The sequence below is a fragment of the Nyctibius grandis genome, chromosome 10, assembly GCF_013368605.1.
Source record: "Nyctibius grandis isolate bNycGra1 chromosome 10, bNycGra1.pri, whole genome shotgun sequence".
In the NCBI taxonomy this organism is placed as follows: domain Eukaryota; kingdom Metazoa; phylum Chordata; class Aves; order Nyctibiiformes; family Nyctibiidae; genus Nyctibius; species Nyctibius grandis.
Window position 1 is genome coordinate 17,536,920 of NC_090667.1, and position 25,615 is coordinate 17,562,534.

Genomic DNA, 25,615 nt, shown 5'->3' on the forward strand with positions numbered 1-25,615 from the left:
ACTGTCTCCCTCTGACCTGCAGCAATACATCGACGAGGTGTTCAGGACCTACACGTGGGCCCCCATCAAAAGCACCAACTACAGGTGAGCGGCGCTGCCAGCACACCCCGTTCGCCCGGCATCGACCGGACCCCCACCAGCACAGGGCTGTGATCCCATGCCTGCAGCCCGGGGGGTCCCCGAGGCCGCCAGGAACGTGTCCCACGGGCTGCGGGGTTGCAGACGTGCCATCAGATCATTGCACACAGGTCTCTGCCTGCTCCGGGCTGGGTGACGGTGACGCATGCCTGCCCTGCAGCACGGGCAGTGGCTGAGGAGGGGGAGGACTGCCTTTATTGCCCAGTTTGCACCAGTTTGGACCAGCAGATGTGTAAAAAAGACCCCGACATCGTCATGTCTGTGCTGTCCAACTCGTGCTGCCTTCGTCCTGTGAGGAGCTGCATGGTCCCCTCTCTGTACCCTCTTCCTCCTTGCCCCCAGCTCGGGAGGGGCCAGCAAGGGTCACACCTACCCCTGAGAGCTACCAGGTGTCCCCTGCACAGCTCCGGTCCTGTCCCCCACGATGGCACCCCTTCTGAGCCAAGCAGCGCTGTTGCGGAGGGGACAATGAGACGGGGTGACAGCTGTGGCCGGGGCTGCGGGTTGATCTGTAGGGCGAAAGGTGCTGCCGGGGGCCCTGCACTCCCATGGCTCCGCACCGCAGCAGGGACCTTCCCTGGCGTTCCCTGGGACACCGTCAGCACAGGGTGCCACCAGCACCGAACAGATTGCTCAGGTGCCCGGTCTGAGCTGCCAGGTGCGGATGGGACTGGCTGGAGGGGTGGCTCGGGGGGCTAGTCCAGGTCCCGGTGGCTCGGTGTGACAGCCGATGAGGGTCAGGAAGGCAGCCCCCGCCCGCCGGTGCTCGCTTATCCTGGGCAGCCCCTGGCACAAACACCGTCACCAAAGGTCACCGGCTGCTGCAGCCAGTACCCAGGAGCCTGGCTCCCTCCGGCAGCGTGTCCCATGGGTTTGGCAGCCCTGGCACCACCTTCTGCCACCCCCACCCTACGTGCCAGCCTTCTGGCCAGTGGATCCCTCTCCTTCCTGGCTCACCAGTAGCCGGTGCCTGTGTAATGGTTGTCTTCAGTCTCTCCTTCCTGGGAAAGTTTTGTCCCTTCTGTCGAGGGCTGTGTCTCTTCCCACCTTCCTCCCTTACGGGGATGTCATGTCCCTCTCCCACGTGCATTTCCCTCGGTTCCCAGGCAGGCATGTCCTCCCGCATCTCAGCCCTGGCTGGACTGGCTTGTCACCTCCTGTGCTCAGGGGTGTCACCGAGACAGCCCTAGGTGCTCTAGGGATGGCCCTGGGTGCCATCAGGATCACCCTGGGTGCTCTGGGGACAAACCTGGGTGCCACCAGAATGGCACTGGGTGCTCCAAGAGTGGCCCTGGGTGCTCTGAGGATGGTCCTGGTTGTTCCAAGGATGACCCTGGGTGCCACCAGAATGGCCCTGGGTGCTCCAAGGGTGGCTCCGGTTGCCCCAGGATGACCTTAGGTGCTCTGGGGATGGCCCTGGATGCTCTGGGGGTCACCCTGACTACCACCAGGATGACCCTGGCTGCTCCAGGGATGACCCTGGCTGCCACCAGGATGGCCCTGATGGCTCCAAGGATAGTCCTGGGTGCCACCAGGATGACCCTGGGTGCTGTGGGGACAACCCTAGGTGTCACCAGGATGACCCTAGGTGCTTCGGGGACAACCCTGGATGCCTCAGGATGACCCTGGGTGCTCCCAGGACAGCCCTGGACACAGTGCCTGGAGAGAAGGACGCAGTGGACTGTGCAGGAGGCCAGCGGGGCTGCTGCGTGCCATCAGCTGGGGCCCAGTGCTGCCGGGGGGGTGCCAGGCAGGGGCTGGGGTCCGGCCAGGGGCTCTGGGTGGGTGTGAAGCCTTACACCACCTGTCTGCTCTCCCCCTCCGCAGCCTGGGGCTGGTTCTGCCTCCCTACAGCACCTACTACATCCAGGCCAACCTCAGCGACCAGATCCTGCAAGTGAAGTGTAAGTAGCCCCCGGCTTTCCCCGCCACCTTCCCACCCTCCCGCTCGCCCCCACGCCGGCCCGCGGCTCCCGGGGGGAGAAACACGAAGCAAAAACTTGCGAAAAGAGATAGGGATCACTGTGAGAGGCCAAAAAAAAAAGAAAAATTAAAACCGAGAGAGGCCTGAGTAGAGGTGAAGGCGCAGAGGGAGAGGAGCTGCCTGCCTGGGGTGCCCTGGGGTGCCAGGGTTTGGTCCTTACGCTTTGCACCCCAAAACCCGCGCCCCGGGCTGCGGGCAGGGGCTGTACTGCTGCCCCTTCGCCTCCTGGGGACGAGGGATGGCGCCGTGGCAGGCAGTTGATTTTTGAGCCTGGGAAGGTTTGCATGGATCTCTCATTTCCTTTGGTTTGTTACGATTCTTTGGTTTCGGTTTGAGCCATTTATTCTTCTTTTTATGAGTTCGGTTTCGGTTGGTTTGGATTTTCCTTTGGAATCAGTCTGTGTACGTGTGTGTTAGCCTGGCCCCCCCCTTTCTCTCTCTTTCTCTCTCCCCTGACCCCCCAAGCCTTTTTCCCACCGCAGGACCACGCTGCTCCCGGGGACCCTCTCTGCCGGGGAGAACCGGACCCTTACCCTCTCCCCTCCGGTTCCCCCCATTTCTTCCCCTCGGCCGCCCCAGCGGCTCGACCCTCAGCCCCGCTCCAGATCCAGCCCCTGCCACCCCCTCCATCCGTCGGCAGGAGCCCCGCGTCCCCGCGGGGACGAGGCCAGGCTGTCCCTGTCCCCGGGAGGGGGGACCCCCCGTCCTCCCCGGCTCTGCCCGCCATGCCGTGCATGCCCCCCGACTCAGTGAGGACATTTCGATAGCAAGACTGTTGCAACTGTTTGCTACTGACTCTCATTTTCCTTTGGAGTATTGAATATATATATATATATATTTCTCTAGTTATATCTTTGCATTTTCCTTTTAGTTCTTATTTTACCGTGGCCTTTTCCTTTCGTTACTGGGGTTTTTTTCTCTCTTTTTCTTTTTTTCATGTCGTTTTTTGCAAGAGGTTTCCTTTTGGTATGATTATGATACACAATATTTTTATTCAAACGGCAATTGAATAAAATATTGTTTGTGCCCCCCCTTCCCCCTTTCCACCCAACCCCTTTTTTTTTTTTGTTTGTTGTTTTTTTGTTTGTTGTTTTTCTTGCTTTCTCTCTATGGTGGATTCACACAGTACCAAACATCAGAATGAAGGGCAAGTATTTTCAGTCTCAGACCACTCACCTTCACCACCCCGTCCCCCGCCCCGTGTCCAGTCCCCCCCCAGCCCCCCTGCTTGCCCATCTCCCTGCCCGTTTGCCACGCCGAACCTGCAAACCGCCACCGACTCGCCCTTCCTCCCTCCTCCTCCTCCTCCTACTCTCCTCCAGTTCCCCCTTTATTTGAAAGCAACATGTCTTGTTCTGTCCATGAGAGCTTTGTCACGATGATCCCCCACCCCCTGCCCGTGCATCGCTCCCAAACCCGGTTCAATACCGTTCAAGAGCTGATCTTGTATGAAACTGCTGTTTTCGATCCACGAGGTTTTCCGTAGCTAGTTTGACACCCTGCTCTTCCTCCCCTCCCACACCACCCTCTTCTTGCTCCTCTGCCCCTGCTCGCCCTCCTCCGGCTCCTTCTCCCCCATCCCGGCTCCTCCGCTTCCTCCCTCCCCAAGACAACTCAACCTGAAAGGGATAGGGCTGTGCAGGGAGCGGGGGGCGGCGGGGTGGGCACCCAAAGGTGGTGGGGACAGAGGACAGGGAGGGGACCCAGGCCGCCACCGCCATCGCCCTCTGGGACAGGCGTTTTTGGGGAAGCCCCCCAAGCAGAAACGCTGGGCGGAGGTGGGGGTGGGACCACCCCGGGGCGATGCCACCCCGCTGCATGGGGGACGGCGAGCCTGGGGACGCGGAGCGGCCGAGCCCCGGGGTGCCACGCTGCCGGCCCCCCCGGCCGCTCGGTGGCTGTCCCCAGGGCCCAGCATGGCATACAGCCCCTGGCCGCCGCAGTGTCCCAGCGCCATCCGTGCCCACCCGGGAGCAGCCGAATTTGAGCCCAAAGTCCCACCGAGGCAGGCGGAGGGTGCAGGGGCTGGTACCCCCCTGCTGTGGGACATCACCTGTGTGACCCAGGGCAGGATTTGCCCCACATCCCCATGATGCCTGGCCGCTCGCCAGAGCAGGAGGGGTCCCGTGGAGCTCCTTGGTGGGCCAGGGGATGTCCCGCCATGCCCGGTCCTGGGGGGACCCGCCGCCACGCTCCCTCCCACACCCTGCACGTGGTGCCCACCAGCAGCACCCGCTCCCCGGCACGGGCAGGGGGATGGCTGCAGGAGCACGGTAGCGCAGGGGGGGACTGGGGGGGGGAACCAGGGCAGCGGGGAGGTGGGAGTGTCACCCTCAGCCCTGTTCTATCAGCTTTGAGTTGCCTCCTCCCGGCGCCCCTGTGATGGCAATGCTGATGGACCAAGTACGAGTGTTTTGTACTCCTCTCCTCCTCCTCCTCCTCCTTCTCCTGCTCTTCCTCTCATCGGCTTGTACCCAGCCCATGCCTACAGCCCTCGGAGAGCAACAGTCCAACCTCTGGCTGTGCCGTGCAATGCACCAGGGGCTGGCGGGAGGACAAGGGGGTGGCAGGATGTCCCGTATCACCCCGCCACGCACTCCCGAACCCAGCTTGCTCCCACGAGCTGAACCCGCATCTGCCGCCCTTCTGCCGGGGGGTCCCAACAGGCACCCCACACCCTGCTGGGCTGTGACCCCCCCCTTAAAGCAGAGTGAGGTGCTGGGCTGGTGGGCGAGCGTGGGTCCCAATCCCCGGGGTGGGGTGCGGGGGGGCCGGCGGGGCACGGCGGCAGAGCCCCGCAGGGCATTGCACAGCCCTTTGCTGGGCGGGGAGCCTCTGGTTGGACTGTCCTCGGCAAGGCTCCCCTTGGGCCATGGCGATGCCTGGAAACTCCTGGGGTTTTTTTTGACTCCCGACAAGCAAGCGTTTCGGTGATCCTCCTCCTCCTCCGGCCAGGAGCGCAGCATGCGGTTCCCTGCCCTCGCCCCCCACCGCCCCGAGAGAGAGACGTCCCCGCGCCCTCCCAAACGTACATATATATATATATACACATGTGCGCGCATATATATATGTGTGTGTGTCTGTGTGTCCCTGCGTGCGCACCACCGGCCCCGCGCACGCACCCGCCCGCCTTCAGCCCGCCACCAAGCAAATCCGAGCCGAGACGGGCAAACCTCTCCTGGTCTGGCTGTGACTTTCCTTCCCACGCGGTGCCAGCGGCAGCAAAACAGCCTTTTCCTTCCTCTCTTGTTACCAAGAGCAGCAAATGCCTGGTGTATTTTTTTTTTTTTGGTTCCCTCCCCTCTCTCTCTCTGTCCGTCTCTCTCCCTCCCAGCCCCCCGGCGTCCCCCTCCCCGCTGGATAACCTCCCCTTTCTGTTGCAGATTTTGAATACCTGCTGCCCAACAGCTTTGAGTCGGAGGGACATGTGTTCATTGCTCCCAGGTAGCTTTGCGTGTGCGCTTGCTGAGGTGTGCATCCGCCCCGGCCCCGCTGCTGAACCCCCCCGTCACCCCTCCATCCCCGCCTCATCGTGCCTTGTCCCCCCCTCTCCCTGTCCCCTCTCACTGTCTGTGTCGTGTGCCCGCTCGGCCAAGGGGGGGCTGCTGCCGGGACCCCGGCCCCGCTCCGCCGTCCGGTTACATCCAGCGTGGTATATATGCACCCGGTGCGGCCCCACCTCTGCGCGTGCATATATAGGTATAGTTTCTGAAAATCCCCCGCCGGGCGAGGGACCGACGGTGGCATCATGGCATCATACAGTCGCGCTGGTTGCAGGGGGTAGGGAGAAGGAAGAGGGGGTTTGGGCTCAGATTCAGGATGCCCAGAGGGTTTGGGGAGGCCACCGGCCACAGGCTGCGGACAGGGACGTGAGGACAGCGTAGTGGCCCCCAGACAGACAGACATGTCCCCTGCCCTGGGACGTGCCCCCAGTCTTGTCACCTAGCGAGGCCGAAGGGCTGTCCCTTGGCAGGGTGCTCAGGGAGCCCCGCGGCTCTGCCAGCACCCTGCCCCTCCTGCTGCTGCAGCACAGCCCCTGACCAGCCCTAATTAACATCACCAGCTAATGAGCTATGGCTTCATACAGCATTATAGGAGCAAACCACCCCCTTGGTGGATGCTTTATCGTTGCAGTTCTTGGGGACCGCAGCAGGTCGAGGCTCCAGCACAGCCACCCATGCCACCTGTGGGTCCCTGCTCCCCTCCCTGCCCGCAGCAGCCGTCACTCACTGACCCTGCTTCGGGGTGAACCCGCACGAAATGGACGGTTATTGCGTAGCCCCGGCTTGGTGGGGACGCCTCTGTCCCCAGGCGATGCGCAGGGCAGCGGGGCTGAGGTCTGGGAAACGTGGGAGCCAAAGCAGAGTATGAATGAGAAACAGAAAAACCCTGTTATTAAAAAATTGGCCTGTAACTGTGCTAAGGGAGTAACTAACAGAGGTGCTGTGTGAGCATAGGGCCCGAGGAGCGGGTCTGACCCCGACTGCCCCACTCAGGCTGCGGTGGTGGGGTCGGTGACCAGCACGGGGCTCTGCAGCCGGGACAGCCGGAGCGAAAAGTGGGGCTTGAAAATGCCCTGCAATGCCCCCAGAGCAGCCCTGCGAGCCCCCTCCCTGCGGCGGGTGCCAGCCCGGGGCGGGGGTCCGGCCCCCAGGGCGACTGTATGATGTGCCGTCGGCGCTGCCGTGCCCATGGGCCACTGGACATTTTCAGAAACCGTATGTGCCCCGTCCCCCGTGGGTGTGCGAGTACCTGTACCTGTGCGTGCTGGGGTGGATGTTTAGGGGGCTGCTTGCCCCGAGCAGGGGCCGGGACGGGCTAGCCAGGGTGCCTCAGCTGTTTCGGCTGACCCGTGGGCACGCTCCCCGCCACCCTCTGCTCTGGCACTTGTCCTCTCAGTGAGGTTTTTGGCAGTCAGGAGCTCGGCGGAGGGGACACGAGTGGGGGGCAGCCCTGAGCCCCCTGGCACTGCCTGCAGCCGTGCCGTTGGGGCTGGCAGGTTCTCAGCTCCCGTGGGTGGCACTAACCCATGCCATCTGGTCAGAGCCTCGCGGTCACCGACGGGGTTACGGCTTTCCCCAACATCGGCGGGGCCGGGGCTCTGCACTCAGGGTCATGCCAGACCAGAGCGGGGACGCGGCACCCCCCAACGACGCCCACCCCAGCTCGCACCCGCAGCGGAGCCCCCGCTCCCCGGGGTGCCGCCAGGGCAGGGCAGGGTGGGCACGGTGGCTCCCACCTGGCCCCACAGGTAAGTATGGTGGCAGAGACGCCCAGTCCCACCAGTAGCCCCACCAGTATGGGGAGAGCCGGGCTCAGGGTTGTAGCACTCTGGGCAAACTGGGATCCATCAAACCTGGCCCTGGCAGAGGTGACGGCACCTCGGTGCCCATGGCAGGGGCAGACCCGGTGGCCGGTGTGACAGCCGAGCTGGTGGTACTGCAGGCAGCAGAGGGCTGGGTGCCGGGCAGGCTGCCGAGGTGCCCACAGCCGGCTGCCCCGGCGGGGTGACGCTCGTGGGAGCGATGGCACGTCACCGCCATCGTGTCCCCCGGCAAGCCTGGGTGCTGGCAGCACGGCTGGAGCCTGCCCCGCCGTACCCGGGGGAGAACTGACCTTGCCTTTTCCATCCTCGCGAACGCCAAACCTTGTCCCCCAAACCCCAGAGAGTATTGCAAAGACCTCGACCTGTCGGATAACAACACCGAGTTCCTGGAGAACTTTATTGCCCTCATGGAAAAGGTGACCCCAGACTCCAAGCAGTGTGAGTAGCTGGGGGTGGCTGGTGGGGGGCTGGCGGGGGGGTTGCAGGGGACAGGGGTGTGGGGGGAGATGGGGCAGGGGGTGAACCACACCGGGGCTGGGGTCAGGAGCCACTGCAGAGCAGGTGCTGGTGCCTGGACAGGGCAGGGGGGCACAGATGGTCCCCGCGGGACCAGCCCTCACCTCCTCCTTCTCTCCATCTTTCTCCCAAGGTGACAACTTCCTCCTGCACAACTTGATCCTGGACACAGGCATCACGCAGCAGCTGGTGGAGCGGGTCTGGAAGGACAGGACCTCAACACGTAGGTGGGGGCAAGGTGGCCCGGGCCAGGCAGTGCTGGCTGGGGACAGGGAGGGGGATCAGGGGGCTGAGACGGGCTGCGGGGATGGGACAGGGGCAAAGCGAAGCCCTGCTGATGCCCGGTGTGCCCGTGCCCTCTCCCTGCAGGTACAGCCTCCTGGCTGTCTTCGCAGCCACTGACGGGGGCATCACCCGCGTCTTCCCTAACAAGTGAGTGTCCGGGAGGTGCGCGTGAGCCTGGCCCCGCACGGTGCCACCCCTGCTCCCGCAGGGCCATCTCCTGTGGGACCAGAGCCGAGTGACAGCTGTGGCCGTGGCTGCTCCCTTGCAGGGCTGCGGACGACTGGGAGGAGGAACCAGAGCCCTTCAACGCCAGCTTCTACCGGAGGAGCCTAGACAACAAGGGCTACGTCTTCAAGCCACCCTACCGGGACGGTGGGTACCAGATGGGAGTGGTGGGGGGTGGCAGAGGCTGCTGCTGGCCCCGCGTGTCCCCTCATGCCACCCGTGCCCTCCGCAGCCGGCTACCGGGCACTGGACCTGGAGAACAACACCATTGGGATCCTGGTGAGCACCGCCGTAGAGCTCAGCATCGGGGGCAAGACGCTGAAGCCGGCAGGTAGGCAGGGAGCTGGAGGGGCTGCCACCAGGCTGGGGGGATCCCCGTTGTGTCCCCCCCCCCCAAGCCAGAGCTGACCCTTTCTCCCCGCTGCCCCAGTGGTGGGGGTGAAGCTGGACCTGGAGGCCTGGGCGGAGAAGTTCAAAGTGCTGGCAAGCAACCGGACAGACCGTGACCAGCTGGGTGCCCGCCGGGTACGTCCCCGGGGCTCCTGCGGCGCTGGCACAGCGTGGGATGGGGACAGGGACAGGGAGGGAGCTGTGTTCGCTGGGGACATGGCTGGGGAGCGCTGCTGGGACATGGTGCCCGTGGCCCTGCTGGGCTTCTACCTCCAGCACAGCCCTGTCTGTCACCCTGCTTGGGGCACCTGTCCCCATCCCCTGGGGACACCACCCTTCGTGTCCCCTGCTGGCCGGGAGGACAGCGCTGGTGGGGGAGGATTGGTCCTGCTAACCTGTCCCTCTGCCCCCATTTTGGTTGACAGTGTGACCCCTCGACCAGCTGCGAGATGGACTGCGAGGCCAACAACAAGGTGGGTGGTGGGCAGGGCTGGGGGCAGTGGGGGACAGCGGGCAGGGTGGGCAGTGGGTGTCCGGGAGGGCTCCCGTCCCCTGCCGTGCTGTCTGGGTGAGCAGGCCCACCCTGTCCCCTTACCACTCCTGGAGCTGCGTCAGTCCTTGACCCCCCATGCAGGGACGAAACCCTGGGGGTTGCCCCCTGGGCCGTGGACCCCCCCGAGGGGGCTATTGAAGCCCCCAGGGTGGGTGGTGGTTCCAGCTCCCTGTACCCAGTGTGGGCACTCCTGGCACCAAGATGCTCCTGAGCAGCCCCCAGGCTTGGGGACACCGCGCTGGCCCCCCTGCCTGACTGCCTGTGCCCCCCCTGCCCTGCCTGTGCTGCCTGTCCTGGGCATGGCCAGCGGGTGGGTGACGCTGCTCTCCTTCCCCAGGACCTCATCTGCGTCCTCATCGATGACGGGGGCTTCCTGGTGCTCTCCAACCAGGAGGACCACTGGTACCAGGTGAGCGATGCCCACGTGGCAGCTCCCCTGGGTGTGGGATACCAGCGGGGAGCTGAGACCTCTGAGCTCATGTCACCTGTGGCAAGACACAGCCCCACTCGAGTCCCCACTGGGGGACACCCATGGCGAGGTGTCATTTGGGTGCAGACTCGATGTCCCCATCCCAGGTGGGCAAGTTCTTCAGCGAGGTGGACGCCAACCTGATGTCCGCCCTCTACAACAACTCCTTCTACGCCCGCAAGGAGTCCTACGACTTCCAGTCCGTCTGTGCCCCCGAGGCCCAGAGCAACACGGGCGCTGCACCGCGTGGCGTCTTCGTGGTGAGCACCCATGGGGACGTGGTCCGGGAGCTCAGGGACCCGTGGGTGGTGTCCCCAGTGCCCCCCCACGAGGACCCGCTGGCTCACCGCCTCCCTCTTTTGCCCGCAGCCCACCGTGGCCGATCTCCTGAACCTCGCCTGGTGGACCTCGGCCGCAGCCTGGTGAGTCCCGCCGCTGTCCCCTCCCCGGGGGCCATTTCCATCGAGGGGTGACTCCAGCGCGTCCCCAGGGCTGGGACAACTGATATGGCCACGCTCTTCTTCCCCAGGTCCCTCTTCCAGCAGTTCCTGTACGGCCTCACCTACAGCAGCTGGTTCCAGACGGGTGAGTCCCCGAGGAGACCCCGGGCTGGGGATGGGCAGGGGATGTGGCGGGGGCACCGTGGCGGGGGGTCCCATGCGCCCCTGGCCCCACGGTGCTGCTGTGCTGCCATAGAGGAGGTGGCAAGGGGACAACACGGAGGCCAGGGAGACAAGCTGCATCATGAAAGCAGACGCAGTACTACTTCAGCACCGTCAACGCCACCTACAACGCCATCATCGACTGTGGCAACGTTCCAGGTGGGTCCGTCCCCACCATCCCACCACCTGGGCAGGGCTGGGGACACACCCCTGGGTTGCCTTTGCCAGGGACCCCCGTGCAGCAGCCTGCATGGGGGCTATGGGAGATGCCATGCAGCTCTCAGGGCAGCTGCAGTACCCGGCCTGGGGGGGGACAGAGTGCAGTGTTGGCGTCCCATGGCCTGCGGGGTGATGGTGACATCCCCAGGGCTCCTGCAGGTGGGACCGAGCCCTGAAAGCACATTGGTGCCAGTTCCCTGGGCAGCCCCTCAGCACAGGGACGGGGACGGGGATGGGGGTGGTTTGGGATGGGGACGGGGATGGGGATGGAGACACCCCACTGGCTGAGCCTCCCGGAGCCACCCACCGGCAAGGCTGGCACTGGGGACCAGGGGGGGGATAAGGGCGCAGGGTAACCAGGGTTCCCATGCCGTCGCACCCCCAGGCTCTTCCACGCGCAGAGGCTGGCCAACACCAACCTCCTCTTCGTGGTGGCCGACAAGCCCCTCTGCAGCCAGTGTGAGTCCGTCAAGCTGCTGCAGGCGGAGGTAAGAGGTATCCTTTGGTGGCTCGGCTGTGTCCCCCCAGCACGTAGGTGGCAGAGGGGTGGGGGGACAGGTGGGGGTTTGCGGGGCTGGGCGGGGGGGCTGGGAGCTGCAAGGGGTCAGGCAGGGGTGGAGGGAGCTGGCCTGCGGCTGGAGAGGCTGGGGGTGGCCGTGGGGCACCCCACGTGTCCCCGCTGCCCTGTCCCCGGTGGTTTCCTTGACCTGCGAAGCCCCCCCGAGGGAACCCAACCAGTGTGAGCTGGTGGACAGGGCCCCGCTACCGGAAAGGCCCCCACATCTGCTTCGACTACAATGCAACAGTACGTGGGGTGCAGGGGGGGCACAGGGGGAGCGGAGCCCCGGGGGGACCTGGGGACCCAGCTGTCCCCCTGGGGAGGGATGGGGCAGTGGGTGCCCCATGGGTGGCGTCCCCAGGGGAGCAGAGCTGTGGGGTGACCCTGGGGGAGCAGAGCCATGGGAGGACCCGGGGGGATGGGGAGCCTTGGGGTGCTTCCTGGGGGGATCAGGGCCTTGGGGGGTCCCTAGGAGAGTGATTCCATGGGTGCCCTCCTGGGGGGGAAGCGGAGCCGTGGGGGTCTTGGGGGGAGCAGCCATCACGGGGTGTCCCCCCAGGGGCAGTGCCAGGGGGTCTCAGGGTGGGAGATGCAGCAGGATGCAGGGGAGGCGGCGGGTACCCCTGTGGTGCGTAGGCACCATGGGAGATGCCCCATGGCCCCTCTCCCTTTGCCCCCCCAGGAAGATACCTCAGACTGTGGCCGAGGGGCTTCCTTCGCCCCCTCCCTGGGGGTCCTGCTCTCCTGCAGCTGCTGCTCCTCTACGCCAGCCGGCACCCGCTGCCCCCGGCCGCCCCGCCTTTAGCCCCCTGGCCGCCCCCCACCACCTCTCTTTTCTTTCAAGCTCCATCTCCATCCCCCTTCCCAGCCTGGTGGAGTGGGGAGCAACGTCCCCTCCACCGTCTCGGGGACCCCCACAATGCCACCCCGCGCTCCCCGCTGGCCGCAGCCAAAGAAGAGTCGGGGTGCGGGCAGGGGCTCCCCGGCAGGGGGGACCGGGTTGGTGCCCCGGCATCGTGCCCTCCCCGGCCGCTCGGACTCGGACAGCGGCGTTGGTGCCCTCCGCCCGTGACCCCCCCATCCACCTCGCCTATTTTTTTAGCCTGAAGATTTTAAACCAGATCTTTCTACATCCAGTTTCCGACATTCTCTCCTGGAGAACGGCGGTGTTTATTGTCAGCAACGAGGACACGTGGGGGAAAAAAAAAAGGGGGGGAAAAAGGAGAAAAAAAAAAAAGAAAAAAGGACTGGACTTGACTGTGCGGGTCAGTATTATTGTTCCAGCGGGTACCAGCCCCCCCGACCCCCAGTGCGGGCAGGGCAAGATGGGGGGCAGCCGGCCGTCGCCTGTGTGGGGCAAGATGGAGCCCTGGTCCCTGCTCCGGGCTCAGCTGCTCCGTGCGTTCCTGGGCACAGATGTTGGGGTGAGAAGTGGGGGGAAAGAAAAAAGTGTGTTTTGTTTGTTTTCTGTTCTGCAGATCACTGTGAAATCCTGCCCCGCCCCAGCCCTGCCTGCCCCTCCGGCCGCCCGTGCCGGACACCGCCGGCAGCGGGACGGTGCCTGGCCCCAAGTGGGGTGTGCCATGTGCCCCTCAGCGGGTCACACCCCATACCCCGCAGGAGGTGCCACGTGTCCCCAGAAGGGATTGTGCCAGGCGCCCATGCCCGTCCCGGGGACACAGGCGCGGGGGCTGCCGGCCGGCCGCGGAGCGGGGAGCTGCTCCCCGGGTGCTGCTGAGGGGCACCCAGAGTTGGGGGCAGGAGGTGCCCCTGCAGCAAGGTGCCCCGAGGTGCTGGGGCTCACACCAGGGCACTTGGGTGGGGGGGTGTCCCCCCCTAGCCAAAGTGCTGGGTGCTGAGGAGGTGGATGGAGTGGCCCCAGCACCCCACTGCACCTTGCCACCCCAGCCGGGAGAGGTGCGAAGGGGGCAGGGTTGCCACCCCGGGGTGCTGCGGTGCGGGGAGGCCATACCCACCGCCCATGCCCCCCGCTGCTCCTGCAGCACCGGGGGTCCATGCCCGGGCAGGCACCCCCGGGGACCCTCACCCTGCTCAGAGCCTCCCCATCAACAGGGCTGGGGAAGCCCTCTCGGCACGGCCACCCCAGGGGGGGCTGGGGAGGGTTGCCAGGCGCTAATTAGTGCTGGGTTAATTAATGGTCATTCTGCTTGTAGCTTTTTCGGTGTGTGTTTGGTTACTGTCTCTGGGAACCGTGTTTGAGCAGATGGCTCTGTGTTACCGGGAGTGTGTGTACTGCTGTAGTCTAGTTAGGTGCTCTGCCAGAAAACCACCACTATACATACCTATAAATATATACATATATAGTCTATTTTAAGTTAAAAAACCAATGAGACAAAGGGGCGGCGTGGCCCCGGGCCCCCCCGTCCCGCCGGGGTCACGTCCTGCCCCATACCCCCCCCTCAAAAGCTTCTCTCTGCTCATTCAAAGGCGTTGGGTTTTTAATTGATTTTCTTTAGTTTCTTTTTAATTTCTTTGGGTTTTATTTTTTTTTTTTTTGTACAGAAGAGTTGGAAAACTTCAAAAAAAAAAACCAACAAAAAGACAATTTGTAAGATATCGTGCGTGTGACTCCTTGTAAAATATTTTCAAATGGTTTATTACAGAGACTCAGTTATTAAATAATGTTCATATTTTCACTTCACAGGCAGTGGCTGCGTCATTGCCCGGGTACGTGCGCGGGGCCGGGGGGGGCAGGCAGGACAGCGGGGTGCCCCTGCCAGCCGGGCCGCTGCCTTCCCGCAGGCAGGGGCGCAGGTTCACGCTGCCCAGGAGGGGCTGTGGGCAGCAGGGGCTCAGCCCCCCGATGCAGCCCCCCCCCGTGTCCCTGTGTCCTCTCAGGACTGTTCCCCTCCCGTCGCCATGTCCCCACCCTCCCTGCCTGCCGGTGTCCCCACATCCACGGCCCCCTGTCCTGTGGGGTCCATGTCCCCGAGTGCCCCCCCATGCCCAGCCCACCCGTGTCAGTGTCCCCCCCCGGCCAGGATTTGTGCCCTGCTCTGTCCCCGTGACTGTCCCACTCATGCCCCCATGACTGCGTCCCCCCCACCCCTCTCTGAGGTCTGTGCCCCCTCATCACTCTCCTCTGACCCCCCCACGTCCCCCCATGTCCGTGTCCCCCCGTCACTCTCCCCAAGCCCCCACGTCCCCCCCGTGTCCATGTCCCTGTCACTCCCCCCCGAGCACCCCGTGTCCCCCCGTGTCCGTGTCCCTCCATCACTCTCCTATGAACCCCCCCGTGCCCGTGCCCCCCCGTGTCCGCGCCCCCCGTCCCCAGCAGCGCCGGGACTACGTTTCCCGACGTGCCCCGCGGCGGGACCCCGGCCCCGCCCCCGAGGGTCCGGCCCCGGCCCCGCCCCGGCCGCGCATGCGCAGAGACGCTGTTTGTCCGCGCCCGGCCAGGCCCAGCAGCGGGGCCCAGCGCGGCCTGGCCTGCGGCGGCGGCGGGAGGGGCCCGGGCCCGTCGGGGCTGCGCGGGTGCCCGGCGCGGGTAGGCCGGGCGCTGTAGCCCCCCGCGGGGCAGCTCCGCACCGGCGGTGGGGGCCGAAGATGCGGCGGTACCTGCCGGTGGCCCGGCAGCACTTCCTGGCGGCGGTGGCCGGCGCCAGCGTGGTGGTGAAGTCGCTGAGCGCCGCCGTCGTGCTGCTCTACCTGCTCTCCTTCGGCCTGGACACCGGCCTACGGCCTGGCCGTGACGCCCGGCTACCTCCTGCCCCCCCAACTTCTGGGTCTGGACGCTGCTGACGCACGGGCTGGTGGAGGAGCGGGCCTGGGGCCTGGTGGCCAGCCTGGCCACGCTGGGGGCGGCCGGCCGGCTGCTGGAGCCCCTCTGGGGAGCCCTGGAGCTGCTCGTCTTCTTCGCGGTGGTGAACGTCTCGGTGGGGCTCCTGGGGGCCCTCGCCTACTTCCTCACCTACGTGGCCTCCTTCCACCTCGCCTACCTGTTCGCCATCCGCATCCACGGCGGGCTGGGCTTCCTGGGGGGAGTCTTGGTGGCCCTCAAGCAGACGATGGGGGACAGCACCCGTCCTGAAGGTGCCCCCAGGTCAGAATGAAGGCTGTCCCCATGCTCTGCTCCTTTCTCCTGGCTCTGCTGCGGCTCGCCGCCCTCGTCGAGAGCAATGTACTGGCCTCGTACGGCTTCGGGCTCCTCTCCAGCTGGGTCTATCTCCGGTTCTACCAGCGGCACAGTAGAGGCCGCGGAGACATGTCCGACCACTTCGCCTTCGCCACTTTCTTCCCTGAGATCCTGCAGCCCGTGGTGGTCTGGTGGCCAACCTGGTGCACGGCATCCTGGTGAAGGTGAAGGTCTGCCGCAAGACGGGTCAAAACGCTACGACGTGGGCGCCCGTCGTCCATTACAATCAGCCTGCCGGGGACGGACCCCCAGGACGCCGAGAGGAGAAGGTACCGCTCACCCTGCTTCCACGGGGATCGTGTTTACGGGCAGTGAGGGTCTGGTTTAAAATCCAAACAAGGAGGAGTGGGGAGGTGTGGCTGCAGGGTGCTAAGGGGAAGCCTTCTCCAGGGGGTCTGCTGGGGGCCGCCCTCCCTGCTGCAGAGGTGGTGGGGAGCATTTTAGGCGGCTGGTGGGACGTTATCCCGCTCTTCCAAACGCAGAGTGGCAGTGCAGGTGCAGGGGAGGAACAAGGAGATCCTGGGGAAGGGGCAGGCGGGGTTTGGGGTCAGAGGTCCCTATAGAGGGGGAATGGCGGCTGCCTGGGGAGGCGCCGGCCCCCTGCTCGCAGCAGCCCCACGCCCGTCATCGCAGCGTGGGGGGAAGGCGCTGAGTCAGCCCCGCACACCGGCCCTCCCGCACGCCCGGCATTGGCCTTCCCGACACCCGGCAGGAAGGTTTGGACAAGGCGTTGGCGCTCCGCTTTCCCCTGCCCTGTTTTACACCTTTCTGTCCCCGTCCCCGGGGCGGCCCGTGTGCCATCCGACAGCGTCCCAGCACACCACGTGGCACTAGAACTCTGCGTGCGTAGCCTGGGAGCGTGAGTGGGTTCTGCGGGGCAGTCCCAGGCGCTGCGGGTCATCTCTAGCGCTGCTGAGTCCAGCCTCTCCTGCCGGGAAGAAGCCAGGGACGGCCTCGCACAGTGCCCCGTGAGGCAGAGCCATTTGCCCCTGTCCTGCTCATCAGACCTGGGGTTAACCCACCCCTCTGCCCTTGCCCCGCAGGCAGCTGGCCCTGAAGGCCCTGAACGAGCGGCTGAAGCGCGTGGAGGACCAGTCGGCCTGGCCAAGCATGGAGGACGACGAGGAGGAGGCGGGGGCAAAGGCCGACAGCCCGCTGCTGCCCGACCCTGGCGTGGCCGGGAAGGGCACCAGCCAGGAGTCCAGCCTCATCACCTTCCAGGATGCCCCGTCCCAGCTGTGACTGGCCGACACGCCGCCCCCCGCCTTCCCTGCCCCGTCTCCGTCGGAGAGCTGCTAACCCTCCATGTGTGTCCCCACCACAGCTGGGACGCTCAGCAGGGAGGCAGGGACACCTCCCGTGGCAGAGGCAGGGGGGCTACCTCATTCCAACGCTTCGTCGCTGCTCGCGGCCAGCACCGGGCACCCAGGATGATGCTGCTGCCGCCACCGCAAGGACGGGGTTCCTCCAGCCGCTCCCCTCGGTGCAGGGTGGGCTGTGGATGTCGGCCACCGCCAGCCAGGGCTGTTCCGGGACGGGGACCTGGGGCTGATCCCTGCCCCAAGGCTGCCGCGCTTGCCCACCCAGGAGCGAAGTCCGCAGCGCTTCCTCGCTTCTCCTCTGCGCCGAGGGTTGGCCAGAGCGCTCAACACTGAATTCCACCATTCTGAAGGTAGCTTTGACCCTAACCGAGGGAATGGGAAGGCTGGCGGGTTTCTTTTTGAATGCCTTTCCTGTGGGGAGCCTCCCCCTGCCCGGCAGGAGCTCGTTGTGACCAGTGAGAGGTTTGCCAGGTGGGACGACGACAGGCCGCTGGGCAGGAGGGGGCCACCCAGCCCTGGCTCTGGGCTGTGCGCATGGGGGATTCTCTCCTCCTCCCTCTCCCACCCCCCCAAGCCAGCCCCGCCAGGAGCCGGTGCCCTCCGCCGCTCCCCAGCTAATCCGTTTCTCAGATTACACTAGAATCTGGAATTAATTTTTATGGTGGGGCTCTTGCTGCTTCCTCCGGCAGCAGGTTTTCTTTCCTGGGGGTAGAATACAGGCTCCCCCTTCTCTTTTCTGCCGTTGTTGATGGGCTTTTTTTTTTTTTTCTGGATGGAGAAGATGCTCCCTGTGACAGCCTCCTCGCACCTCCCGATGCCCCGGGCAGGTCCCAGCCCAGGGCACGGGTCAATGGTGTTGTGATTGTTTTTTTTAAAGGACCATATGAGAAGGTTTTGTCAACTGGGGAAAACACAGACGTTTCGTTATCAATAAAGAGTTCTTTGAAAGAGTCGGCTCCTGCAGCAGAGCGTGGGCAGCGCGGGGGGGCTGGGCACAGAGCAGCCCCCCGGGGCTTGTGTGCAGGGAGTCTGGGGAGGGGGTTTTCTTCCTGGGTGCTCCCAGCAGGTTGGGAGAGACCCTTTGCAAGCAGGAGGAGGTGGAAAATCTGCAGTGGGGAATATCTGCCCACATCCCAAAAGCCCCCCCAGGCAGTAAAGAGGGCTTGTTGCAGTGTAGCTGCCTGAAATCTTTATTGAATAAAAGCTCTGGATACAGAGGAATTTCCCAGCCCGGGAGCCGCCCCAGCGCTCCGGCCCTGCCCAGAGCAGGATACAGAATCACACAGAATCAATGAGGTTGGAAGAGCCCTCTGGGATCATCGGAGTCCAACCACTGCCCTGACACCACCATGTCAACTAGACCATGGCACTAAGTGCCATGTCCAGTCTTTTCTTAAACACCTCCAGAGATGGTGACTCCACCACCTCCCTGGGCAGTCCCTTCCAATGCTTTCTAATGTCCAACCTGAACCTCTCCTGGCGAAGCTTGAGGCTACATGCCAAGGAGGAGCTGCGGGGCCACTGTGGCAGACAGAGCCTCGCAGTGCCCGGCCTGCCCCAGAGGCGGGCGGGCTGGAAGGCAGGCTGTTGCGCCGGCGAGCCGAGGAGGCTGCTTTCCGCCTTACCTAGGGCTGTTTCACAGGCTGGCTCGAGGGTTTGTCCCAAGCCCTGCTCCCTCCATGCTCTCACGCTGTTCCCTGTGCCCCTCAGAGGGACAAAACGCCTTCACAGGCTCCGTAACTTACTCTGTAAAATGACGTCCACCTCCCACCAGGCTGAAGCTTTGCTGTCCCAGCCTGCGGGAGGGGTTTGTGCGTGGCGATGGGTGCCCAGATCTGTGGCTGTCAGGCAAGGCTGACCGCACCAGTGCTGGGGAGTCCCCAGCTACCTGCGCGGGGCTGTGCCATGGGGACAGACACCTGGGGTGCTGCCACCCCGCTTCAGCCAGGCTGAAGCCATGACCATGCCCTGCACTTTTACTGGCCAAGCTGCCTTCGCAGCAGAAGAGGCAGTGCGGTGCCCGCTGCAGCCTCCCAGGCGAGCGGGGACTCCCTGCCCTGCTCACCAGGAATGCGACAGCTCCTGTCCTGCCTGCTCCAAAGCAGCCCTGGGTGGCGAGGGAAGGGAAAAGGAGCAGGAACCCTGAGTGAACCCTCCGGTTCCCAGCACTGAGCACCAAGCTGCCGCGGGGACCAGCAGCGTTACCTATGCTGGGAAACGCCCCCACCGAGGCAGGCACGAGATGAGCAGCTCCTGCCCGCTTGGTGTCACACACATCGTAGCCACTCCCCGGGGACGAGACACTATGGACAATCCAGGACTAATGAGAGACGAGTAGGTAGAAATCTAGTTCTGACGAGACCCTGTGCAAGCAGGGGACCCCCCCACAGGCGGCTGTGGGGGCCAGCCCTGGCCCCGCTGGCTCACGCAGGGGAAGTTTGGATCCACACGGAGCCCTCAGTGCTGGCTCCGCTTGCGGTACAGGTAAGCGTTGCTCACCTGGTTCATGATAACCAGGCTGGTGAGAAGGGGACACAGCATGGCGAGGTACCAGGAGACGCTGGTCACCGAGGCGGTGAACCACAGGGAGCACATGCCCAGCATCAGGCTGGCACAGCCCAGCAGGTAGCCCACCAGCCCCGAGGTCGCATGGTAGAGCTTGAGCTTGGCCAGTGTCCAGTTCTTCATCAGTTTGGGGTAGAGCAGGAGCACCCCCCCTGCACACTGCCCGCCAGCGTACAGCACGGTCAGCAGCCCCGTCAGGCCGTGCCAGGTGACGAAGTGGGCTTTGCCGTTCAGGTGCTTGTTGTAGGTGATGACGCCCAGCCCCAGGAGGGCACAGAGGAGGGCGAGCAGCTGGAGGGCCCAGTGCACCCGCACTTTCACTTTGCGGGAGAAGGAGCGGAGCAGCGAGGTCTCGGGGGAGAATATCAGCAGGGCTTCCGTCATCAGGAACGAGAACTGGGGGGGACAGAGGGCAGGGGGATTGGCACCGGCCGCCACCCCCCAACCCCTCAGCCACGGCCGGGGGCAGAACAGGCAGCGGATCTGCCTCCCCCGGGGCTCAGCCTCCCCCCGGTCCCAGCCTCCCGCCACCCACGGAGAGCAGAGGGACCTTGTCCCCTGCCTTGTCCCCTGCGACAGGCGCTCTCCGCCAGCAGAGCCGCTTCCTCTCCCCGTGGCGGGGGGGGCAGCACGGGGCGGTGGCCGGTAACCGGGGCGGCGGGACTTACCGCGAGGGCCATGAGCAGCGGGTGCCAGGAGAAGAGGCCTGCAAGGGAAGGGCAGGCGCTGAGGTGAGCGGAGGAGAGGCCCGGCCCGCCCTCCCGGCCCCGGCCCCGGCCCCGGCCCCGCCCCGGCACTCACTGGATCCGGGCCGCGCCAGCACGGCCACGGCGGTGGGGAAGCCCAGCGCCACGAGGTGGGCGGCGGCGCCGGCGGCGGCGCGCAGCGACCGGTACAGCCGGGACTCGGTCTCGGCCGTCAGGGCCATGGCGGCGGGGGGGGGAACCGCCGCCGCCACCGCCGCCGCCACGGTCGGGCCGGGGCGAGGATCCCGATTGGACGAGGTAGCTGTCCGTCCGCGCTAGGGGCCCGCCTCCGCCTCGCCGCGCCGCCGCTGAATGGGTGGCGGTGCTGTCGCTCAGAGTGAGGGCCCGCCTTCTCCGGCGCGGCCGTGTGACGCAGCGTCCCTCAGTCGCGGCGCTACGGTGGCCGGGTGGGCCCTCGGCGCATGCGCGGTGCGGGCCCCGTTCCCGCCGCCGCCGCCGCCGCCGGGCCGGGCCCGCGCGGGCCCCCTCGGGCCGCCATGGGCGGCAGGATCGAGTGCGTGTTCTTCAGCGAGTTCCACCCCACGCTGGGGCCCAAGATCACCTACCAGGTGTGTGCGGGGCCTGGACCTGGGCCTGGGTCCGCAGGAAGCGGGGCCTGGAGCACCTACCGGGGGCCGGTGCCGGTGCTGGGCCTGGCGGGGGACACCTGCCCGCGGAGGGGGGCTGGGACTGGGGCCCAGGAGCGCCCATAGGGGAGAATGGGGGGGACCCGGGGTGGGGGCCGCCCCGCAGATGGGGACACGGGGCTGGGCCGGGGCTCGCGGCCGGGCTCGGCTGGAGCGGGGCCTTCTGTGCCGCTGCAGGTCCCGGAGGATTTCATCTCTCGGGAGCTCTTCGACACCATCCAGGTGTACGTCATCACGAAGCCTGAGCTGCAGAACAAGCTGATCACCGTGTGAGTGTTGGCAAGCCACCCGTCCTTTTCCCGGGGCGGGGATCCGCTGTTCTGGCCACCACTGGGCCAGTGTCTGCCAGCGGGAGGTGACAGCTTGGTGATGTGACGGTGCCAGCTGTCCTCACTGGGTCACGGGGATTTCTGTCCCAGTGGTCAGTAGGTTCATTACGATGCCCGTGGTTACCCGTGCAAGGCGTTTGGGTGCCTGATTCTGGGGGTGGCTGGTGCTGCATGTGGTTCTCTTGTCAGCCTCAAATCCAGGCAAGTCAAACGAGTCCTGAGGGCTGTGCTGGGTTTGAAAGGGGACTGCTTTCTTCTCTGATGGTTGACTCTTTTCGCCCCCCTGCCCTTCTTCAGACTGTGTGTTTTGCTCTCTGAGCATTTGGGGATTAGACATCATTTTTCCTGCAAGGCAGAGAAGCCCCCACCTTCAGAGCTGACTGGGAAGTAGCTTTTTGCAGGGCTCAGGCCTCCCTGAGGGCGTAGGTGCAGGTTACACTTGTCTTCCCCCAGGACAGCCATGGAGAAGAAGCTGATCGGCTGCCCCGTCTGTATTGAGCACAAGAAGTACAGCCGAAATGCTCTGCTCTTCAACCTGGGCTTCGTGTGCGATGCCAGAGCCAAGGCCTGTGCGCTGGAGCCCATAGTGAAGAAGCTGGCTGGCTACCTCACCACCCTCGAGGTGAGGGCCGAGCCGACGCGGCGGAGGCTGGCTGCCTCACGATCTGCCCCGCAGAGTCACCGGTGACCTGGCACTCATTGTGGGTCACTGGTGTTGCTGGGGTAGGGGCCAGGTTTACACCGAGGAGGGGATCGTGCTGGTTTTACCCGCACATCACTTGAAGTTGAAGGGAGGATGGGATCTGAGATGTGCGGTTCTATAGCCGGTAATCCTGTGGGGTGGAGCTGACTTGATTTTCTGCTCTCTTTAGCTGGAAAGCGGCTTCATCTCCAACGAGGAGAGTAAACAGAAGCTGGTTCCCATCATGACCATCCTGCTGGAGGAGCTGAACGCCAAAGGAAAGTGCACCCTGCCCATAGGTACGGCAGCTGCACTGGCCTGGCAGCGAGGGCAGGAGCAGGGCAGGCAGAGCCGGGAGGCAGCCGGGCCATCCCCTGCCCCGGTTGGCTCTGCCTGTGCTGCTCCCGGCAGCTCCCTGCCTGTCTGCGCCTGGAGCTGCAGGGCCACCACCCAGCCTTGCCCTGGGTGGCTCAAAGGGCCGGGAGGGATGGGATTGTGGGCCACAAACACCTTCCTCCGTGCGTTGTGGTGGTGTTCTGGAGCTGACGGTCGTGAGCTCCCGAGGGAGCAGAGGTTTCTGTGGGGACTGAGCGCTCCCCTTTCCCCGGCCAGATGAGTCGAACACCATCCACCTGAAGGTGATTGAGCAGCGCCCAGACCCCCCCATCGTGCAGGAGTACGATGTCCCCGTCTTCACCCAAGACAAGGATGACTTCTTCAACTCCCAGTGGGATCTCACCACGCAGCAGGTCTGTGTGCTTGACTGGGGGCAGCATGCTTTGAACGGGACATGGTTCCAGCCTGCCTGGGGGCAGGGGGGTCAGGCTTTCCCAGAGATCACCATGTTGATAAACACGCTTTGGTGCTCCCCTTGTCTTCGTGCTCGGGCCTGCAAGCAACCCATTCACCCAACACGAGGATAAAATGCAGGTGGGGATGGAGCCCGCCCCTCCCAGCGTGATCCCAGACACAGGGAGTTTCTTGGCTTCAGGGTGATGCTTGGGCCTCTCTGCTCTCTCCCCTCTTAGCTCTTGCCTCCCGCTCTCCTAGATCCTGCCCTACATCGATGGCTTTCGGCACGTTCAGAAGATTTCCGCAGAAGCAGACGTGGAGCTGAACCTTGGTGCGCATCGCTGTGCAAAACCTGCTGTGAGTGCGTGGAAGGGGGCCTGGCGGGCCCGTGGGAGGGGTGGCGGTGTGGGCTGGCAGAGAGGGTCTCTCACATTTCCCTGTCCGTCTGCAGGTACTACGGGTCGTCACACTCGTCTCCATACTCCAGGTGGGTCAGGCCATGGAGCGTGGGGCCGTGAGTGGGATTTGGGCGGCGGCTGCGCTGTCAGGGTGGCCGTGTAGGGGGGACAGCAGGGTTCGGAGTGGGGCAGGTCTGTCTCTCAGAACCATGGCTGAGCAGAGCTGGTTTTCCCTTGCCATCCAGTACTCCAATGTCTACTGCACCACACCAAAGGTCCAGGACCTGGTGGATGACAAGTGTCTCCAGGAAGAGTGTCTGTCCTACATCACTAAACAAGGTACGGTGACCCCATGCTGGGCTGCTGGTGGAGGCAGGGGTAGAAGGTGGCTGACTGGTGGCTTGTCACTTGTCCCCACAGGGCACAAGCGAGCCAGCCTGAGGGACGTCTTCCAGCTGTACTGCGGGCTGAGCCCTGGCACAACGGTGCGAGACCTCATTTCCCGCTACACCCTGCAGCTCCAGAGGGTGGACGAGAGGTCAGAGCCGGCACCCTTCTGCTCAGTCCCCAAGAGAGCGGTGACACCGGGGGTGGCAGGGCGAGCATGGGGGAGCACCGATGGAGTACCCAACCCCTGTGTCTGTAGGTGGGGAAACTGAGGCAGTGGTGTGGCATGGCAGAACCAGAAGGGAATGGAGAGAGCTGGGGTGTTTGAGGCCTCAGCATTGTGGTCCCAGTCTCTTTCCTCCTCGTCCCCAGGAGGCTCATCCAGTTTGGCTTGATGAAGGGCCTTATCCGGCGGCTCCAGAAATACCCTGTCAAGATCACCCGGGACGAGCGGAGCCACCCAGCCCGGCTGTACACGGGCTGCCACAGCTACGATGAGATCTGCTGCAAGACCGGTGAGGGTCCGGGCTCCTCCGTGCGGGTCTTGGGGCCGGTGGGAGGCAGAGGGCTGCCTGCGTGCCCAGGGCTGTGCGCCGCTTTTGGCATCTCCCTCGCCCCTTTGGGAGCCTTCAGACCGCAGGGAGACGGGACTCTGGGCTGGGCTCTGTGCCGAGCTGGGCTGCCAAGCCCGCGCTGCCAGGGGGAGAGGGTGGGGGGCCCAGCCAGCCCCCCGACACCGGTGCTGGTCACCCGACTTAACACCATGCTGCCTTCCCCCGCTCCAGGCATGAGTTACAAGGAGCTGGATGAGCGCCTGGAGAACGACCCCAACATCATTGTGCTGGAAGTGACGGCGGGGATGGCACCGGCGCCCCGGTGTCCCCCCGCGCGTCCCCGCTGTGTGCCCCCAGAGCCCGGTGCGCCCCGCCGGCTGCCGTCGCCCCTCCGCGCCGCCAGGGGGCGGCAGAGGCTCCTCCGCGCCGCCAGGGGGCGGCAGGGCCGCCGCTCGCGCCCCCCGTTGCCATAGCGACGCCGCCGCCGCCATGGCCGGGCCGGCCCCGCTGCTGCCCGCCGAGGCCGAGGCGCTGGTGCGGGCGCTGCAGGGCACCGAGCTGCGGGACGCCGGCGGGCAGGGGTGCGGGGGCACGGGGGGCTGGAGGGGGAGGGCCCCGGTGCCGGGGTGTCCCCGTCGGGGCTGTGTGGGGAGAGGAGGGGCCCAAGGTTTGGGGCCTCCTCCAAGGGTCCGGGGGGCTAAGGAAGGGTCCCCAGAAGGTACCTGGGGTACCCCTAGTTGTGGGGTGTCCCCAGTGAGGGTGTCTCATGGTGGGTGTTGCTGGGGGCAGGAGGGCAGTGGGGTTGGGGCTGCCACGGGTGGAGCTGCTGCCCCAGGGAGTGCCGGCTCGGGACAGTGTGGGGCTTGGGGGTGCCTGGTGGGCTTGGGGCATTTCCTGGGGATGGGGGTGCCAGGAGCAGGTTTCCCTGCATGAGGGATCCTCTCCGGGAGCACGGTGGAGCCCTACAGCCGGTGGCCAGAGGTTTCTGGCACTGATGTCCTTGCTGGCTGCCCTGCAGATGGCTTCGGCAGCACGAGTGCGTGGAGAAGCTCAACATGCATGCCATCCTGAGCGCCTCCGCGGGCCAGGAGCAGCTCCTCATCGAGCTGCTGGTCAGCCACGCCAAGGTGAGCCTCCTTGGGAGCAGTAGTGATCCCCGCACCAGGCCTTCGGCCCCAAGCTGGGGTTGTCTTGTGGGCAACGCGCAATTTTTGGAATAAAACAGTGAAGAATCAGCTGTATCTCCAGCAAAAAAAAACGTTTGGCTGGTGGTTTGCCAGTGTTGCTTTTTAAAAAAATTAAAGGTCAAGCTGTGGTATTTCTACGTGCTGGTCTCTGGTTCCTCTCTGGAGGTTGCTTTCTTCTCCTCCATGCACCGGCCCCTCCAGTTGCGGATCTCTGCCCTATACCCAGGGTGTGTTGCCCCAGAGTGTGCCGGGGTGCACCGGGACGTATGGTGGCCTGGACCTGCCCAGCTCCTCTGGGATGGCTTCCTCCTTTGCATCCCCAGGAGCTCTCCCTGCCCTCTGGACTGTCTTGTAAAGACAGCATGCCTCAAGGCCACCCTCCTCCCTGGGATGACTCCAAAGTCTGTGTGGCTGAGCATTAGCAATAACTGGTTCCCACTCACGCACTGGTCTGAAAGGCTCCTCTCCCCAATCCTTCCCTGTCTAGATTCCTATTCTCATTGGGGAGCTGATCTCTGCGGAGA

The 25,615-nt window shown here is 64.8% G+C and overlaps 4 protein-coding genes across 4 annotated transcripts in view; 3 read left to right on the top strand and 1 right to left on the bottom strand.

Annotated features, from left to right (window-relative positions):
- Positions 1-13,225, top strand: part of CACNA2D2 (calcium voltage-gated channel auxiliary subunit alpha2delta 2) — a 197,674-nt gene extending 184,449 nt beyond the window's left edge. Inside the window, 23 exon segments of the mRNA XM_068409717.1 lie at positions 23-84; positions 1,966-2,042; positions 3,249-3,269; positions 5,506-5,566; positions 7,789-7,886; positions 8,098-8,172; positions 8,175-8,187; positions 8,334-8,396; positions 8,518-8,621; positions 8,707-8,805; positions 8,905-8,999; positions 9,290-9,337; positions 9,755-9,826; positions 9,994-10,146; positions 10,256-10,308; positions 10,416-10,475; positions 10,588-10,633; positions 10,635-10,711; positions 11,153-11,262; positions 11,483-11,523; positions 11,525-11,572; positions 12,009-12,066; positions 12,069-13,225. Of these exon segments, the coding sequence (XP_068265818.1) occupies positions 23-84; positions 1,966-2,042; positions 3,249-3,269; positions 5,506-5,566; positions 7,789-7,886; positions 8,098-8,172; positions 8,175-8,187; positions 8,334-8,396; positions 8,518-8,621; positions 8,707-8,805; positions 8,905-8,999; positions 9,290-9,337; positions 9,755-9,826; positions 9,994-10,146; positions 10,256-10,308; positions 10,416-10,475; positions 10,588-10,633; positions 10,635-10,711; positions 11,153-11,262; positions 11,483-11,523; positions 11,525-11,572; positions 12,009-12,066; positions 12,069-12,433 (1,899 nt within the window). The 3' untranslated portion in view covers positions 12,434-13,225.
- Positions 13,226-14,794: 1,569 nt separating this feature from the next.
- TMEM115 (transmembrane protein 115) lies at positions 14,795-17,752 on the top strand. The gene is given in 7 exon segments (XM_068408973.1): positions 14,795-15,025; positions 15,027-15,056; positions 15,058-15,369; positions 15,372-15,603; positions 15,606-15,667; positions 15,669-15,751; positions 16,526-17,752. Coding segments are annotated over 7 exon segments (1,050 nt in total). The 5' UTR covers positions 14,795-14,893; the 3' UTR covers positions 16,725-17,752.
- A 215-nt stretch (positions 17,753-17,967) lies between these two features.
- Positions 17,968-20,315, bottom strand: CYB561D2 (cytochrome b561 family member D2). Its single transcript, XM_068409124.1, has 3 exons — positions 20,171-20,315; positions 20,038-20,075; positions 17,968-19,765 (listed from the first exon to the last, which is right to left on the bottom strand). Exons 1-3 carry the CDS (start codon positions 20,295-20,297, stop codon positions 19,262-19,264), a joined length of 669 nt encoding a protein of 222 aa, XP_068265225.1. The 5' UTR covers positions 20,298-20,315; the 3' UTR covers positions 17,968-19,261.
- A 243-nt stretch (positions 20,316-20,558) lies between these two features.
- Positions 20,559-25,228, top strand: NPRL2 (NPR2 like, GATOR1 complex subunit). Its single transcript, XM_068408885.1, is given in 14 exon segments — positions 20,559-20,684; positions 20,940-21,031; positions 21,545-21,713; positions 21,964-22,072; positions 22,386-22,522; positions 22,824-22,892; positions 22,894-22,922; positions 23,017-23,024; positions 23,027-23,052; positions 23,209-23,302; positions 23,384-23,501; positions 23,723-23,865; positions 24,136-24,267; positions 24,923-25,228. Coding segments are annotated over 14 exon segments (1,251 nt in total). The 5' UTR covers positions 20,559-20,612; the 3' UTR covers positions 24,976-25,228.
- Positions 25,229-25,615: the final 387 nt, after the last annotated feature.